Source organism: Gambusia affinis, linkage group LG06, assembly GCF_019740435.1.
Source record: "Gambusia affinis linkage group LG06, SWU_Gaff_1.0, whole genome shotgun sequence".
Taxonomy (NCBI): Eukaryota; Metazoa; Chordata; class Actinopteri; order Cyprinodontiformes; family Poeciliidae; genus Gambusia; species Gambusia affinis.
In genome coordinates this window covers 4,713,343-4,731,273 of record NC_057873.1, presented here as the reverse complement: position 1 = coordinate 4,731,273, position 17,931 = coordinate 4,713,343, and the positions used below count along the sequence as shown (strand labels likewise).

General features: G+C 36.8%; 2 protein-coding genes and 3 non-coding genes across 5 annotated transcripts; all 5 read left to right on the top strand.

Annotated features, from left to right (window-relative positions):
- Positions 1–1,872: 1,872 nt before the first annotated feature.
- Positions 1,873–6,839, top strand: LOC122833153 (ras-related protein Rab-1B-like). Its single transcript, XM_044120500.1, has 6 exons — positions 1,873–2,070; positions 2,886–2,958; positions 4,009–4,104; positions 4,188–4,283; positions 5,041–5,172; positions 6,536–6,839. Exons 1-6 carry the CDS (start codon positions 2,057–2,059, stop codon positions 6,767–6,769), a joined length of 645 nt encoding a protein of 214 aa, XP_043976435.1. The 5' UTR covers positions 1,873–2,056; the 3' UTR covers positions 6,770–6,839.
- Positions 6,840–8,012: 1,173 nt separating this feature from the next.
- Positions 8,013–16,981, top strand: rps3 (ribosomal protein S3). Its single transcript, XM_044120498.1, has 7 exons — positions 8,013–8,113; positions 9,281–9,411; positions 10,241–10,334; positions 11,726–11,820; positions 13,188–13,375; positions 15,536–15,739; positions 16,906–16,981. The coding sequence occupies exons 1-6, from the start codon at positions 8,084–8,086 to the stop codon at positions 15,733–15,735; spliced, it is 738 nt and encodes a 245-aa protein (XP_043976433.1). The 5' UTR covers positions 8,013–8,083; the 3' UTR covers positions 15,736–15,739; positions 16,906–16,981.
- LOC122833348 lies at positions 11,434–11,583 on the top strand. Its single transcript, XR_006370970.1, has one exon. It is a non-coding gene; the product is annotated as a small nucleolar RNA SNORD15 (small nucleolar RNA).
- Positions 12,598–12,744, top strand: LOC122833347. The gene has a single exon (XR_006370969.1). It is a non-coding gene; the product is annotated as a small nucleolar RNA SNORD15 (small nucleolar RNA).
- On the top strand, positions 16,578–16,727 carry LOC122833349. The gene has a single exon (XR_006370971.1). It is a non-coding gene; the product is annotated as a small nucleolar RNA SNORD15 (small nucleolar RNA).
- Positions 16,982–17,931: the final 950 nt, after the last annotated feature.

Below are 17,931 nucleotides of genomic sequence, written 5' to 3'. Positions count from 1 at the left end.
TTGTCCCAGCAACCACTGCCGGCGCTGCCTCTGTCCCAGCAACTGTTGTCAGGGCTGCTGACCTCTGACCCCGTCACAGCTGCTCAGCCATCGCATGTCTTCTCAATCCTCTGCTCGCTGCTCGTTCCCGTGACCAGGAGGGTCACACATGGGAGCCGGCGCTGAATTAAAGTAAATCACTTTCATTTTGTTCCCCTGGCCAGTTCTCCAAAAGGTGAAGAGAAATGATGGAAGAATAGATGAAGAAAATAACAGAAAACAAGAGAGAAGGAGCTAAGAAAGAAACAAAAAAGCAACACATGAATATGGAAAAAGTAAGGGAGGATACAAAAAAATGAATAAATAAAAAATACAGAAAGAGAAAATTCAGAAAACTGAGGGAAAAAAGAAAGAACAAGGATAAAGAAAAACAAAGAATTAATATTTGGAAATAAAGAGATGCAGGAAGATGTAATAAAGAAAAGCGACTGATCAGATTTGAACAAAACAATATATTTGTTCAACAATAAAGTAAGTACAAAAAATCAATAAACGATAGGAAAAACAACAAACCAAACACTTAATATTAAATATATGAGAAATTAACGCAATAAAGACAAAAAGTGAAGACAAATCAGCAGAAGTTTAAAAGTCAACTGATGAATATAATTCCCTCTCTGTTGATCTCATCAAGAAAGGTTTTTAGAGCAGACATTTATGCTGTTTGTTTGGGTCCTCAGCTCCTTGGTAATTTTTGTTATTTTAGAAACACAAACTGGAGTTTTTAGCAGTAAAATCCCCGCAGTTTGAATAATTTTTTTCTTCCAGTTTGTTCCATTTGGTGTTTTATTTCTAAGCCAGACTAACTGTCCACGCCTCCATAATGTTACATTTATGGGACCAAACAAGCCAAACCTCAGTCTCGGTTCGGTTGAAGTGCACTCTGGTGCGGTTTGAATGGATATGTGAACGCCAAGCGGACCAGAGAACACTCCAAAAGCAGGAAGTGGACTACAGCGCAGGGCATTCTGGGTAAAAACAACCTGAAAAGAAAAATGGCTCATGATATTTTACCAAAGACAAAAGAGTAATCCTACAGCAGCTAAAATCTGACGCCACTCCATTTTTGTTTAAATTCCATGAAGAAGAAAGTAGACAACAGTGTCCTCTTCAGAGGTTTTCATGTCATTTCCTTCAGTGGCTCTTGGTGCAGCGCCCCCACAGGTGAGCAGGGGAAGAGGTTTTCAAAGGGTTTGGTTCATTTGATACAGTGCAGATCTGGAAATGTAACAAATTTTGGTTTGCAATCAAATCAAGTCTATCATAAAATCAGGAGAAAAAACACCCTTAAAATCTGCACTTTTTCTCTGCACACATGATCAACTCTGGTGGCTTTAAGGCACTACACTTTTAAAGATTAATGGTGTTAAAAGCTTTAAAAATATTTAGACAATAAAGAGAAAAAGCCTGCACTAAGCGTCTGGTTGCTTGCCTAGCAGCATATTGAATAATTTAATCTCAGTACAGAAATAAAACCTTGAATCCCATGAAGGGATTTGGAGAAACTCAGTAAGAACTGTTAGAGGATCTACGTTTCTTGCCCTCTTCCTGCTTTTTTGCGTCTGCGTTACGATTGGTTGGCTGTCATATGATGTCACGCTGCACATATTGTCAGGTCGACAAGCTGTAGAGAAGCTGCTCTTCACATAAAAAACAACAGCTGCGCAGAAGCTTTCCTTACTGAATATCTGAAGCAGCTAGTTTAACTGTGTTCTGGTTTAGGAAGAAAATAAAATGATGGTGCGAGTTAATCTGGGTGTCCTGGTTCCAGGTGCTGTCCCCGGTGTAACCTGAGCTGAACTTTATTAATAAATAATGAAGCAGTCAGCTCATAAGTCAGACACAGACAGCGTTTTCTGCTTGCTGTCCTCCGGAGAACAGCATCCGACTTCCACAAACAGGCTTCTGGGACCAGAAAACAACATTTCTAGAGACTCCCTGGCCTTCTGTCCATTCAGGATTTAGTTTCAGGATTCATTTCTTTTTGAGTCTTATCGTGTGAAGAACCTCACCGATCATGAATCCTGAATAGTAAGTCTTCCTCTATGAATGTGATGTGTTACTGGTAAAGTTAGGTGAAAACATTCAGGTGACGTATAGACTGGAAGACATGTCAGAAACTACAGATGTGGATTGTTAAAAATTGTTTTTAGCAGCTAAGTTGGGCAGTTTTTAGGAGGTGCAGATAGTTTACTATCGTTTATGAATGCAGTTTAATTATTTTTTTATCCAACGCCAATATGAGTTCATCCTTGGATCAGGGGTAGTATTTTTGTCTAGTTTTTAGTGCAAATATCTTAGTAAATGTGAAATAAGATAAAAGTAATTTACAAATAACTTTTCAGCAAGACATAGGAGCTTGTTTTAAATTAACAATTCCTTAATATTGATGAAAAAGTTCTAGTTTCATTGGCAGATTATTTCACTTACAACAAAACATTTTTCACACATCATAAGTTCTTCCAAACATGAAGGTTGCACTGCAAAAACTCAAATGTGTTTGGTCTTGTTTCTAATGCAAATATCTTAATACACTTGAAATATGAAAATTTAACTTACAAGTAACTTGCAAGATAAAGATTTAAAAAACTACTACTTTCACTAACAGATTATTTCTCTTACAACTATACATTTTTCCATGTTATAAGTGAAATAATAATAATAGAAGAATAAGTTTGTTAACATAGTAAAAGGTGGAAAAAACTAAGAGCTGTTAATACTTTCTGGATGCTCTGTATTTCTGGGCATGAATTGTATATTTTTTATGGGAATTTGGTAAAAATAAGTAAAGTTTACATCTCACACTTATGCTTTAATGTTTTTTTAATGCCTGTGTGTCTCTTCAGTGATTACCTGTTCAAGCTTCTCCTCATCGGTGACTCTGGAGTCGGAAAGTCGTGCCTGCTGCTGCGCTTTGCAGTAAGGACAATCATTCTTAGATCTCGTTCACACACAGCCGGATATCTGAGAAAACACAAACATTTCTATGCTTTTTGACCTTTCATCAACATGAAAACTCAGCTAAATATAACTAAAATAATTTATAAAAACTCCGACCGAAGTGGAGATTTGAGAAAACTCAGTATTTGTGTTTCAGTGTTCAAACGGAGATTTAGGGTCCTGTGCATTACATTCTGCAACAAATAATGTACAAATATATCCACAAACATGTTTTGACATGATTCCCAGTCGAGATTATTATGGGATTTAATAACTTTATATACTCATTTGCTATTTCGAAGTAGTTCAGCCAATATACCCGTCCATCCACACGAACGTCCTGTCGCCATCTTTAATTCCGAACAGAAAGTTGCGGTTGTTTTGAAGCAATCTGATTGGCGGACGTAGGTTTCAGCTTTGTGCTACACTGCCCCCTATGGGCTTGTCATATTTAAAATACCATTCATGATTGTATTTGTGCAGGTGTGAAGTGAATCAAAACTTCTGAAACAGATCCACTGTGTATAATAAATTTTTTTAAAGATATGGTGGAGATATTCGGTTTTATAAAGACACAGTTACATACTATGATTTCTGGCAAAAAAAAAAAAGTCAGAACATTTTTGATTAATCTCAGAATTTTTAAAAGAACTTGGAAATATCTGGACTCTAAAAGCAAAAACAAAACTTGAAGGTAAAACATTCAAATTTTGTGATTAATCCCAGAAATGTTCTTGAAAAGACTTGAACATTTCCCAGCTCAGAAATTTCCACGTTTTCTAGAAAGTTTATGAGTTTAGTCTAAACAATTTTGAGTTTTTTTTTCTCATAAATTCACAATCTTTTGAATTCTGATAATTTCCTTATTTTTCTAGAAATTTTCAGAAATGTATCTCGAAATTTCAGTTTTTGGTGAAAATTAACAATTTTTTTTATCTGCAATTCCCCTAATAAGCTATTGGCCATAGCTACATGTGTACAAGACCTTATTGACAGAAAAGCAACTCTTCCACTTTAAACTTGGTGCAGGATGACACCTACACTGAGAGCTACATCTCCACCATCGGGGTTGACTTCAAAATCAGGACTATTGACATGGATGGGAAGACTGTGAAGCTGCAGATTGTGAGTTTATCCAGCTGCTCTTTATCTTTAAAAAATGTATTTATTAAAACAAGTCTGCTAATATTCTGTGTGTATGACTTCAGTGGGACACTGCAGGTCAAGAGAGGTTTCGAACAATCACCTCCAGCTACTACAGAGGAGCACACGGCATCATCATTGTTTACGATGTAACCGAACAGGTCAGTGACTGTTTTTACGATGGTGTATTGGGGCCAATGAAGACAGAAAGAAAGCAGTTTTTGCCAAAAACATTCTCAGAAATTTTCTAGAAAAAAAAAAAGAAGGAAATTTCTCAGTTTGAATAGTCAAAAAATTGCTGGAAAGTGCTCTGAAATGTTTTACTTAATTTCAGAAATTTTGTAAAAAAATACAAAAAATTAAGAGTTTGAAAAGTCACAAATTTTCTTGAAAAGAAGACAAGTTAATCTCAGAAATTTTCCAGAAAAATTTGTCAATTTCTGAGTTTCAAATGTCAAAAATTCTTAACTTTGGAATCTCACAATATTTCCATTTTTCTTTTCTAAAAAATTCTAAGATTAACCTAAAAAAAAATACATATTTTTTTAATTTTCAACTTTTTGATCTCAGAAATGTTTAGGTTTTTCTCTAGAAAATCTAAGTTTTAACAGTAAAGAAATTTGACTTTCAAAAAATTTTAAACTTTGTAAACTCAGAAATGTTCACATATTTTTCTATAAAGTTTTGGGTTTTTTTAATTTTAATCTAGAAATTTCGGAGGTTTTTCTTGCAAATTTTTGACTTTTCAAGCAACTGTTTTTTTCAGAAGTTTTTTTTGACAGAAATGTACTCCTATTTTTCTGTCCACAATGGACATAATACGACACCATTGAGTCCCGTCCGCCCCCACAAATATTCAGTGAAAAGAAAAACCAGGAAGTTTTAATATTAACATTGAATCTCTGGATGTTTTCTGAGGAATCCTTCAACAATGTGAAGCAGTGGCTGGACGAAATAGATCGGTACGCCTGCGAAAACGTCTCCAGGCTGCTGGTGGGAAACAAATCGGACCTGATTAGTAAGAAAGTGGTGGATGCTGCTACGGCTCAGGTAACAAGAAAAAAACACTTAGAACATTCACACACAAAAAAATATAGAATTATTCCTCAATTTTGACATTTTCAACTGCTCAATTACATTTTCTGCACCCTCCACTCTTATTGGGAACTCTGGAAGCATAATAATAATTTGTACAGTATAATTCACTTGCTTTAATCTGTTGAGATTATATGGGAAGTTTCAGTGTCCTGATTGTTTTACAAAGTGTTTGCAGTCAGAATGGCCATATCATCAGACTTTTTACGTCATTGATGTGAGACATGCATCATAATTCTGCACCAGAAGGAGTCAGAAACAATAAATTCAAACGTAAACAATCTCTGAAAATTATAATTATGGAAACAAAGAGGTAAGAGGTTATGTATGCATAGTGGAGGACCTGTTATGCTGTGGGTCTGTTTCTCCTCCAAAAGTTCTGGGGAAACTTTATTAGGTGAAGGGCATCATAAATGTTTTGAAATATCAGAACATTTTAAAAGGGTAGTATTATGTAAAATTGACTTTTGTTTTATTTCATGCTGTGATGTTATTCCCTCATCAAAAATGTAACTAGAGTGTTAGTTTTATTATTTCATGCACGTTTAAGAAATCATGTTATCTCCATGGCAACCATTCATTTGTGCATCACACCTGGGTGGACATAGCTCCGCCTTCAAGAATTGCATCTCCTCCTTGTAGCTGCAATTCACAGCTTCTCCACTCCTTCAGACTAGCCAGCAGCAATTAGCAAACACCTGTGCACTTAGTGAAACACTGGTAAAAGAAAAAATAATGTTTTGATGACTTCCTCAAGGAGGAGTTTCAGAAAGAAATAGAGGCCCGATTTCAAGACTTTAAATTATGAAGTCAAATTTCTTTGAAGTCATATTTGATATATACAGAATTTTTATAACAACTGAAGGTAACCTGATTGTGCTATAAAATGGCAATATGTGCCTTGAAAATACATAATACCGCCCCTGTAAGTCAAAATCTGGTGCTTGCAGCGTTCTAGTTGGACAATAATAAAAAAATTTGCTGGTCAAATCAAAAGAAAAATATTTTGCCAGACATAAAATCAACCTTCTTCCATTGACTTCTCAGTCCCCGCTCCTTAAACTACGGGATGAGCTGGAAAAATGAGTCCAGTCCTGCTTGAACAAAAATATTTATACGTATAAAGGGTTTTAATGTAGATTATCCTTTATCTTATTATTGTCAGGAATGCCAAAAAGTGTGGATAGAGCTTAAAGATTTAAGACAAAGCATAAATAACAATGTTATGGAAGGCCCTTGCTTATGGTTTGTCTTGGGGTTTTAATTTGCTATTACTCTAAATTTGCAACTTGTTTGTTCTTTTCCACGTCATCATCAGGATCTGGCGTCTTCTCTGAAGATCCCCTTCATAGAAACCAGCGCCAAGAACACTGACAACGTGGAGAAGGCCTTCCTCACCATGACCGCCGAGATCCACAAGCGGCTTGCCAGCGAGGGAGGCGGCATGTCGGGGGAGTCCACACAGGCCAGAGGTCAGACCACCAAGATCAACAGCGCCCCCGTCTGGCTCGGCGGGGACAAACAGACACAGGAGGCCAATAACTGCTGCTGAGGATCAATTAGATCAATTAATTCCCAGATTGTACCAGATGCAATTATTGTTATATTTTCTGTTAGAATTAACACTGGAGCTGTTTAATTAGAAAATATGTTTTGAACATTATTTATTGTAACAAAATGATCTTAATAAAAATAAAGATAAATAAACAATGTTGGTTTATTTTTAATAATACCTGCAACAAGTTAAACTGAAAATCTATCATAGAAAGCAATTACTTATAAAAATTAATGCTTTAAAAACCTGGAAAGTTGCTTTAAAGTCGTTCAAGTTTTCTTTTGAGGGGGTAACAGTTTGTCTTAAATCATTTGCAAGTAAATAATATAGCACCTTTTTACAGGTCAGAAACCTCAAAGTGCTTCACAAAATAAGACATAAAAAGACAAGAACGATACTGGCCATCACTTCTGTAAGTTGTTTTTAATTGTATTTAATGTACTAGTCTTTGTTGTGACTTAGTTTGTTTATTCCTGTCAACAAATACACCAATCAGGGTTTGTTTCAGAACTAAAACAAAATTGTTCTGTTATAATAGGAAATGAGTAGATAACTCTTGTCTAAAGCTTCATACAGAAATATTTGCAACAAAATAATTTACTGAAAGCTTTGATTATGAGGGCTGATGTGAGTTATTAAGGATGTGTAATTGTAATTGTAGCACCTGCAACAAGTTAAACTGAAGATATATCACAGAAAGCTACTAATAAAAATAATGCATTAAATAAATAGATAGCATGGCACAGTAGCTTTTTATAATCTTCCAACAAAATCCCACTTCAAAAATCTTTTTTTTCCCTGACTCTTCAAGAAGTTGACACGCAGAAGTGATTCCCTCTAGTGGAGACTTTGGTTAATAAACACAGTTATTTGTGTACCTGCTGTTTAGCTTATTTTTGATTCAGTTGTAAAATTAATACGTGAATCATTCCAGGAATTAAAAAAATAGATTGGGTTCAACAAGCAAATATGTTGCTAACATACTTGGAACTAAAAAGAAAAGAGTGCCTAAATCCCTGGCTGTTGACGTTGTTTGTATATTTCTGTTATGTTTTGAGAAATTAAACAAGTTTTACCACCAACTCCATGGCAGCCATGTTTTTTTTTTTTATTATTAAAGCGTAAAAACAATCAAACTGCTCACATTTCACGCCAATTTCAATTTTATGCTTTTTAGTCAACCTTGAAACGGCTGAAAACTACATTTCCCAGCGTTGACTCGAATAGAACGTCACCGGAAGTTTGTCTGTTCACTACAAAAGCATTTCCGCGTCCTTCCTGGGTCCTTTCCTGTCTACGGCCTATTGGAAGATGGCGGTGCAAATCTCCAAGAAGAGGAAGGTTAGCGGCGTTTTATTCCCTCTCTACTCGCACAGGCAGCGGTATTTTGTTAAAATGGACCCAGACTGAGTGAAACAGACGTATTTCCCGCTGGTTCTGGTGTCATACAGATCGGTCCAGCTCCGATACGGGGAGGATTGGTCCAGATGCTGCGGCGGTGCTGCGTCCTCATTTAGATAGCTAGCATGGCTCATTTCGCCGGGGCCGCAGAGAAGTTCTGAAATAACTCCCAGTTTCTGTTCCAAGATGTGTGTTAAGACAGCATAATTGGATTTTAATGTGCTTTTCTGACTTGTGTCAGGTCAGTTAGTCAAATGGCGGAATCATTAAAATAAAAAAAAAGCTATTGACTATTTAGTGAAACACCGTCGTCTTACATTTTACAGGAAATGTCTGTCTATATAGATACGCTACAGTTTGCAGTAAAGATACTGAGCTTATGCCAAATAGATGGGAGAAATACATAGTTTACATTGTGCTGGAATTGTTTACCAAGCAAAACTCAGGATTCATAAAAACAAAGCTGACTTGTGGAGCCTGTCATTGTGTGTTTATGGCTAGTACTTGCGGATTAAAAACAAATTAATACCCAACTGCTATTGTTTTAGTGTCCTTTTTAATATTTGTGCAGTGTTTTAACTCTCATGGTGTCAGATTGCTGGAATAAAATGTCTTACAATCCTGTATTCCTAATAATATAAGTCAGAAGCCATAATTGTGTTTGATAAAATACAATTGTAAAGTTTTAGAGAGGATTTGTGAGGCTGATTTGTACCAATAAAAATATAAACTTTATATGGTGTACAATAGGATTTGAAGTTTGGTTCACAATCATGGAACAGTCTTTTTAAGTTAAGCCACTGACAGTAGCTTGAATTCTTAAAAATTGATTCAGTATTTTCTTTTGCTATAGAGCAGTGATTTGTTGCAATAAAGAGTTTGAGCTACTTAGTAGCTCGTTCTTTGTGGGTGTTTTCTATTGAAATGATTTGTTTGGACACTAAGATCACCATTAAATTTATGGTCTTAAAATCTAAGTTCTGCAGACAATTTACCCTTTATAATGATCTTGCAGGCACACTTACAGAATTTCATATTATTCGGGATCCAATATTGTCTGATTTGATTTAATTGTGTTTTTTTAAAAATTGCCTTTTTCTCTGTTAGTTCGTCGCAGACGGTATCTTCAAGGCCGAGCTGAACGAGTTTCTGACTCGTGAGCTAGCTGAGGATGGCTACTCCGGCGTGGAGGTGCGCGTGACCCCAACCAGGACTGAGATCATCATCCTGGCCACAAGGTGATTAACTCTCCTTCAGGGTATCTATTACTCTTCCTTTGGTTTGTCACCATTACAAATTTTACTAGCTGATAAATTGTCCAATAAGTGATTGTTATAAATGATAATATTGTTGTGTTGAGACTAATTTCAAGTTTTTTGATAATTATAGTGGCAAAATATTCCAAGTTTTCCTTCATAAGGATTAATAAACTTTAATTTTGTTAATAACTCTCCACACTACAACTAGAGACCTTAGATATCCAAAATGAAAAACAACCAAAAATGAATAAAAAGGAAACAACACACAACTGAAATCATAAATAAAATGGATTCTGACGTCTCTAAACAGAACTGCCTTTCAAGAAATATTAATAATCAGAATGGAGCTTATTTTAATCTGTAATGTGATCAATTGCTTGTTGTGACAGGATTATTTCTTGTTGCCTGTAGATACTTCCTTCAATAATCTATTGCACTAAGATATATTACCTAGCTTCTCTTCATGTGTCCAGGATTTGTTTGAGCAGATTATTTTAAAAATTTATGATATTCTTCGGTGTTGTATCATCAGAGATTACGAGTCATTTCAGATTTGTAGAGAGACTATTTAGTTGACCAATCTGTATTTTTTTGTTTGTAATTAATCTGCTGATAACCAAGAAGAAATCGTCTAATTTCAATCACAATTGCTGTTTTTTAGCCTCCAAATACACATTTAATACAGCACAAATGCTGCAGGTGTCTCAGTCCAGTAGAAAAGAGTGTCTTGGATCTTGTACCGGACCAAGAGAATGTTTGGTTACTTCTGTCTATGGAACATTTTGAAACGTTTTTTCTCTGTTTTCAGGACCCAGAATGTTCTGGGAGAGAAGGGCCGTCGGATCAGAGAGCTGACCGCTGTGGTCCAGAAGCGGTTCGGCTTCCCTGAGGGCAGCGTGGAGGTGAGCCGAGCACAACGACCTTCACTGAGGTCAGGGATGACCGAGTCCAGTCCTCCAGAACTACTGTCCTGGATGCCCAACACGCCTTTTTTTTTCTTGCATGTTTGAGAAATCATTTAGACTCCATGGCAACCATTCAGCTGTGAAAAACGCCTCGGTGGACCTAACCCCGCCTTCAAGGCACAACTCTTCCTCTTATCTCGTTTAGAAGTTTCTGATTTTCCGCCTCACAGAGGAGACCTCCGCCGATATTCCCCTTCAGCTCCTTCAGACTAGCCTGTAGCAATTAGCAAACACCTTGTAGTGACTATTTGTCCAAAAATCAAAAACTTAAGACTTAAAAGTGATCAAAGAAAAAGTTGAGTTCAACTCAAACAGTTGCCTGATGCACCGTGGATTCTGGCTTACAAAGTCCAAAAAAGTCAAAATGCAGTTCTTTGTTTTATTCCACAGTTCACATAAAACAAGTTATGTGATAAAACTGATAGTCTGATGACTGACTGGCAACTGATGACTGGTAAAACAACAACAACATATGACCATCCATGTGCGTAATGAGCTGCCTAAAACCTACCTATTCATACCATAAAACACACACGTCCCAAACTGGAATTAATTAACTAAGTAAGTGAATTATTAACCAGAGAACTTATTTTAAATAACAAATGAAACAAAAATTATAATTGTAAATTAATCAGAAAGTAAGCAAAAATAGAAATAAACTTGATAATCTAAATTCTAAGATTGAACTGAAAATAGAGAAATGGCTCCTACACACCTGGTGGAACTGCTGAGCTCATAGGAGCTACTTCTCAGTGAAACCCTGGTAAAAACGTTGTTAAAGGTTTGATAGAGGAGCCATGTAGCCATGACTTCCTGAAGGAGGAGTTTCATAAAGAGCAGGAGGATTTAAAGAGACAGAGGCCCAATTTCAAGGCGTTAAATTTCAAAGTCACATTTGTAATATTTGATATAAAGGTTGAATGTTGTTACATTCAGTTACTTGGTTGTGCTGTAAAGTGGCACAATGTGCCTGGAAAACACAGTACTGCCCCTTTAAAGCATCTAAAGTTTCATATATTTCTAATCTCTGATTCCCCTTCTGTGATGATTCGATGACGAGACGGAACAGGAACCTCTCTGGTCCTGCAGGTTGCCGGTTCAGAACCACGTTCTGTGGTTCTGCTCCAGTTCCTCAGATCCAGGGTTCCTTTTCACGTGAAGACACTGAGGCATTTGTCTGAGAAGGGTAGAAACCAGTTTCACAACTATGAGCCCATTTACATAAATCTGTGCATTTAATTTAACTACTGCAACCGCGATGTAGAGTTTTTAAATTTATGTAGTTTACTTGTGATGCTTAACTACGTTTGAACTGTTTGTTTTTCCAGTTGTATGCTGAGAAAGTTGCCACCCGTGGTCTTTGTGCCATCGCCCAGGCTGAGTCTCTGCGCTACAAGCTGCTGGGAGGCCTGGCAGTGCGAAGGTAAGCAGAGCTTAAATAACCAACAAGAGATGCTCAGACAAACCCGACATTTAGCTGTGTAGCTGTTGTTTCTCATCAGCCATGTTTAGATCACTTTAATCCAACTGCAGTTCATTTGACTAAAACATCTGGTTTGTTTGGGGAGGTGTGAATGCGAACCAAACAACCAAACTCTGGTCTGCCTAAAAACCTTGAAGTGAACACTGGCATGGTTCGAATACATAGGAAGTGGATTACAGCGCAGTGCATTCTGGGTAAAACAACCAAAACAAACCAGAAATTATTTTGCAGAAGACAAAAGAGAAATCCTGCATCCGTTAAAATCTGACTCTACTCCATCTTTAACATTTTCTGAAGAGGGAAGTTGAGCTCAGTGTCTTTAGAGGTTTTTGTCGTTTCCTTCAGTAGTTCAGGACTATCAGCTGTGAAAACATCGTCCAGGACGCAGAAGTTCAGGCTGGAGTTGCTGATTAAAAATACTAATTTCTCTGGTTTTAAAACTGATAAACTCAGTTTTATCAGTTGGGACTGAGGTTTTTTTTTTAATACTGACTCCAATCGGATCTAAAAACCGACAATTTGACAACTTTAAACGTGCTACTTTATGAGCTGAACCAAGATGTCCGTTTACAGGAGACTTTTTACCGATGAACTGCACCTTATAGTCGCTTTCTAGAACCCGGTTAACCTGGTTTTGGATCTGATGAGGGTGTTCTGCTGAGCTTCAGGTTTTAATCCTCTAAATGTTTTAATTAACTGTTTGCTCAGCTTCAGTCCCTTCAGTGATGAGACGATGACGAGTCGGAACCGGTCTCTGTCTGGTTCTGGTGGCTGGTTCTGATCCACGTTCTGTGGTTCTGCTCTGGTCCAGCAGAACAGCGAGGCTTTTTCGGTTGAAGACATCGAGGCATTTGTCTGAGAAGGGTCCAAATATTATTTCAGCAATCAATTATTCTGACAATTAATTGGATAAAAAAATCTGACTGCAGATTTTTAGATTTTAGAAATGCATGAAAAAGATGAACATCAACAAATTACTATTGTTTTGTTTCCCGAAATACAACAAAATCTATAAGTTTTTGCACAGTTTTGAATTATTTACTGTTCTGAATATGTTCTTTTAGGAAATGATCTCTTTTGAGTCTACATAAAATTAGTTGATAATCATTTCATTAATTGATTAATCCGATAATATGCTGGAGTTGTTAAATTAAAACTAATACTTTTGGGTCGTAGCTAATTCAGTTAGAGGTTCAAACTTGGCTGTTGTTATTTCGAATTTGGAATAAAATTCCTGAAATTGATAAAAAAAAAATTGAGACCTAGTTGTCATAAAACAGATTTTTTTCTGGTCTATTTGCCTGCAGGGCTTGCTACGGCGTTCTGAGATTCATCATGGAGAGCGGCGCCAAGGGCTGCGAGGTCGTGGTCTCTGGGAAGCTGAGGGGTCAGAGGGCAAAGTCCATGAAGTTCGTGGACGGCCTGATGATCCACAGCGGCGACCCCGTCAACTATTACGTGGACACGGCGGTTCGCCACGTCCTGCTGAGGCAGGGTGAGTGCCGGCCCATTTCCTGTCCCTCCAAACGCCCAGACTGATGAAATAAACCAGATGATTTCACTTTGCTGTTTTCAAGGTTTGGAAAGTGCTTGATTTCAGCATAAGGTCCTTGAAAGTTGTTGATATTCAAACTGCAAGGTTCACTAATTGATATTTTTGTCGACGGTTTTGCATACAAACATACCGTGGCATAATAATGTCGAGCACAAACATATTAACCTTTAACTTCAAGATGTGTGAGTGTGGACATACACATTTTTAATATCATTAAAAATTATTTTTTAATAAATTTAGTTTCCTCTCAGTCGATAAAGTAATTTTGAATTTGAATAATACATAATAAAAAAGTGAATCATGAAAAAATCAGTTAAAAAAATAAACAATATAAATTAAAAAATCTAAATTACATTAAATGGCTGCCATTTAGTGTAGAATTTGTTCACGTTTCCACTTTCAATAAACTGCAGAGTTTTGTAATGAATTACAATCTAACATTTGGAAAACATTATTGTGGAAACCAATTATTTAAAAGACAATTTTTCTTCTCGCTCTCTGAAGTTAAACTAAACGTTTCTGTTTTAGGTCAATTAGAATTTCAAAAAATATTCCTGTTTGCAAGAAAACATTTAATTTCAGCAGGAAGGTAATTTACCTGTTTGGATTGTAATGAGTATTTATTATTCCTAATGAATTAATGACTTATTGATTTGTTATTGGAATAAAGATTAGCTTGTATTTTATACAACTAGTGCTGTTGTAAGCAAATATTTTGGTAATGAAGTAATCTATTGATTCTTCTTACGATTAATCGAGTAATCGGATAAAAAAAATTATAAAATGTTGGTAAATCTGGCATAACAGCAGAGTTACTATCGGATATCAATATCAGTCTAGTTTTTTCATTTTTGAGCATCTCTAACAGTTACTTTCCTGTAGTTTAGAAAACTAACCTGTAACAATAATAGATCACTTTCTAAGTTAACCTGAAGAAAAGTTATACAAGAATCTGAAATTATATTTACTTTTAATAATAAAGAGGCAGGCTCACAAATACACTTATGAAAATGTATATGCTCCAGCTTTTAGTTTATATATTCATCTTCAGTGAGTTCAATAGATGAACCCTCACCTTGCACCATAATGACAACCTGTTTGAGAATCTGGGAAATGTCATCTGGGGGGGGGGGGGAGACCGACGACAGACGACTGGCCGCCCAGGAGACGAGCGTAAGAACTGGGGGAACAATACGGGAAATTTACGGCACCTTCGTTCGTCACACTCAGAAACTCATCTACCAGCCATGAACCACCACAATGGGTTCTGCCACCTGTTTGTTCAGACCAGGATGATATGAAATTTATTGTGAGGTTCGTCCGTAAAGCTACACTTTCACTGTAACTATCAGCTACTCAGCCGCCCGCCGTGTTCAGTCTGTCTGCTCACCAGTATAAATACTCCTGCAGCTCTCGCTCTTCCCGCCGTTCGCTCTGAACCAGCAGCTCCCGGAGGAGAAAAGCTGCGGTACTCCAGGCATCGCCAGTCATTTTAAAGATGTCTATTGGTCCCCCAAAAACGATGAAAACCCGGCATTAACATCAATCAATAAAATCCCCATGGGCCGAACTTGGACGTTATGCCGCGAACACTTAGCTTTCATCAACAACTCAGAGGCGGAAGTCAGAGCTCAGCGCAACACAAATAATGTCCCTGTTGGAACACGGTGGGCTAAATAATAAAACATAAATTAACGAAGCTTCGAGGCAGGTACATTTTCCTCGAGGAATTTTAATGATTGAGACACTCGAATCATTTCAGCCCTAAACTAAACGACTTTGTTGAAATTTGTTGAATTACTGTTTTGCTCTCAGACCAGTCAGGTGTATCAGGCGTGTGAAAGAGACATTTCAAAATATAAAATTTGTTTTATTTTAATTTATCTTTATCTGCTATAAAATGTAGAACAGAATCACAAGACTTTATGAGACTCTTCTTTTAGTTAATTTGTATTGTTTTTAACTCTCACTAAAGTGGTGCTGGAAAAGTTTCCTTGCCTTGAAATTGGTTGAATTTTACTGCAGGAAAAGTAAAAATGGGTTGTTGGTTCCAGTGAGACTAGCAAACCCTGAATCATTGTTGTTTCTGTTGTTTTTCAGGTGTGCTGGGCATCAAGGTGAAGATCATGCTGCCCTGGGATCCCAGCGGTAAGATCGGCCCCAAGAAGCCGCTGCCCGACCACGTCAGCATCGTGGAGCCCAAGGAGGAGAACCTGCCCACCACACCCACGTCAGAGCAGAAGGGGGCCAAGCCCGAGGTGCCCGTCATGCCCCAGGGAGTCGCTGTACCCACCGCATAAGAGGGTAAGAAGAGTCGGAGGATTCTTATTTCCAGTTTTAATCATTAAAGTCTTTGATTTCCTTTATTGTTCGAGAAAAAACAAACATTTGGGAGCTACAAGGAACTCTCAGTTTATGCAGAAATAATAAAAGTGTCCTGCATGATTTCTGGTTCCTCTGTGTCAAAATTAAATTAATTTTTTACAAAGAAAATAAACATTTTATTCTCTAAAATGCAATAAAAGCATTCCTTTAGTCAGAACCAGATGAAAGTAAACCTACGTCACTTGATGAGTTTTGGTTAAAATATAATTACAGAGATGTTTGTTGTTAGTTTTGAATGTAAAATATGTATGCGTTTATAATCAAATACTAAATTAATTAACAGTTATTTCCATAATCGATTCATTGCGATTAATTATTTGAGCCCTGAAGTTAATCAGCTGAACTTGGGAAATTAAAGATAGTATTAAAAGTGTCCACTAGGAGGAGCTCTCATCCCATCAGTGCTACAGGTAGAGCTGAAGAAATGCACTTAGATTGGGATTCAAAATTAATTAAATATTTAAAGATGCCTTATCAATATGTAGCTCAACTAAAATATCAGCTATCCCTTTGAAAACACATCAAGCAACAGTATTAACCTTTTTTAGTTTTAATAAAGTTATGCATAAATGGAGATTTTTATCTGTTTCAGACCTTTGGAAACAATAAAAACATTTCTGAAAAGCTAAATTAACAACTGGAAACACAAACAAATCCATAAATCGGTTTCAGACAAAACAACGTCCCATTAGTAGCCCTAATTAAAACAGATTTTTAAGGAAAATGTTTGTATTTTTCTTAGTATTTGTTTATGTCCCTTCGTTGATGAGACGATGACGAGTCGGAACTGGTCTCTGTCTGGTTCTGTTCGTGACCGGTTCAGTTTCACGTTCTGTGGTTCTGCTCCAGTCCATCAGACCAGCGAGGTCGTTTCAGTTGAAGACATCGAGGCATTTGTCTGAGAAGGGTTGAAAACGCACAAGAAATGGTCACCGTGTGTTCAAAACGTGCAAAAATTGAGACATTTCTGTTCAAATCTGTAGAAAAACTGAGAAGTTCAGAATTTACTGAACTGTTAATTATTTTATTTGATGTAAAATGTTAAGTTAAACTGGGTTTTAATTTATATTCTTTTGCTTTTGCAGGTTTTTATCCGTTCTACTGGATGGGTTGAAGTCTCTGGCATTTTTGTGTACAAAACAATAAAATCTGGAAAATACACTTTTTGAGTTTTGGTCTTTCTTTCAAAACTTTAGCATGTCAGCGGGGCTGGAAACGCATCACATTATAAGCGTTTCATATCAGCTGACATTAATTATTCAGCAGGTCTTTGTTTGTTTTAAATATGTGAAATGCTACCAAACTGGTGGCATTTGTCTGTTTGTCCAGTTTTCACACTGCCATTTTTTTCTTTGTATTACAATATTACATTTTGTTTTGTACAAAACAAAATGTATATTCATATTTAATACATTCATTAAACAGCTATCACTATCTGGGACAAATGTAACAGTGATGGCTGATTTAAAAAGAAAGTAAAAAACAGCCGATCGTTTTAAGCCGTTATGACGAGTCACGGTGGCGAGAAGTTCAACTGCTGCTGCGCAAGTTACTCGATAGGCTGTTGCTAGGTAACCAAAGAGAGAGTTAGCTTAGCTGGCCGTGAGAAGTTAAGCGGTTATATCCTTTTCTTTGCAAATATCCCCAAAATTGCTGTGCGGTTCAGGGTCGGAGTTCAGTGAATATTCTGTTATCGCGATATGTTCTATTGATCTATTGGCTAGCCCTACTAATCGGGTGTAAAAGTAAAAAATATGAAAAGACTCGCACGTCCAGCTTCATCTAGCGCTGAAAATATGTTCAGACATAACTCGTCATTTATTAGTTAATGGTAGGGACATAAAGAATCACCTGAGTCTGATCATCTTTTGATGATCTACTTCAGTACAGCTGCTCTGAAGAAGTTGATAAAAACGATAAAGAGCATGTGGGTGTGGCTGGAGGTAAACAGTTTGGCTAAACAGAAAGGCATTTGAGAGGGGAGTTGAGATGCTTCACTTGGTTTTAATTTGTTACACCATTAAGTTGGGAAAACAGCTTCTGAATAAAATCAATGGTGATAACTGAACTTTTCTTGGCGGAGATTAATTGCGTTAATTTGATCAGCTTGT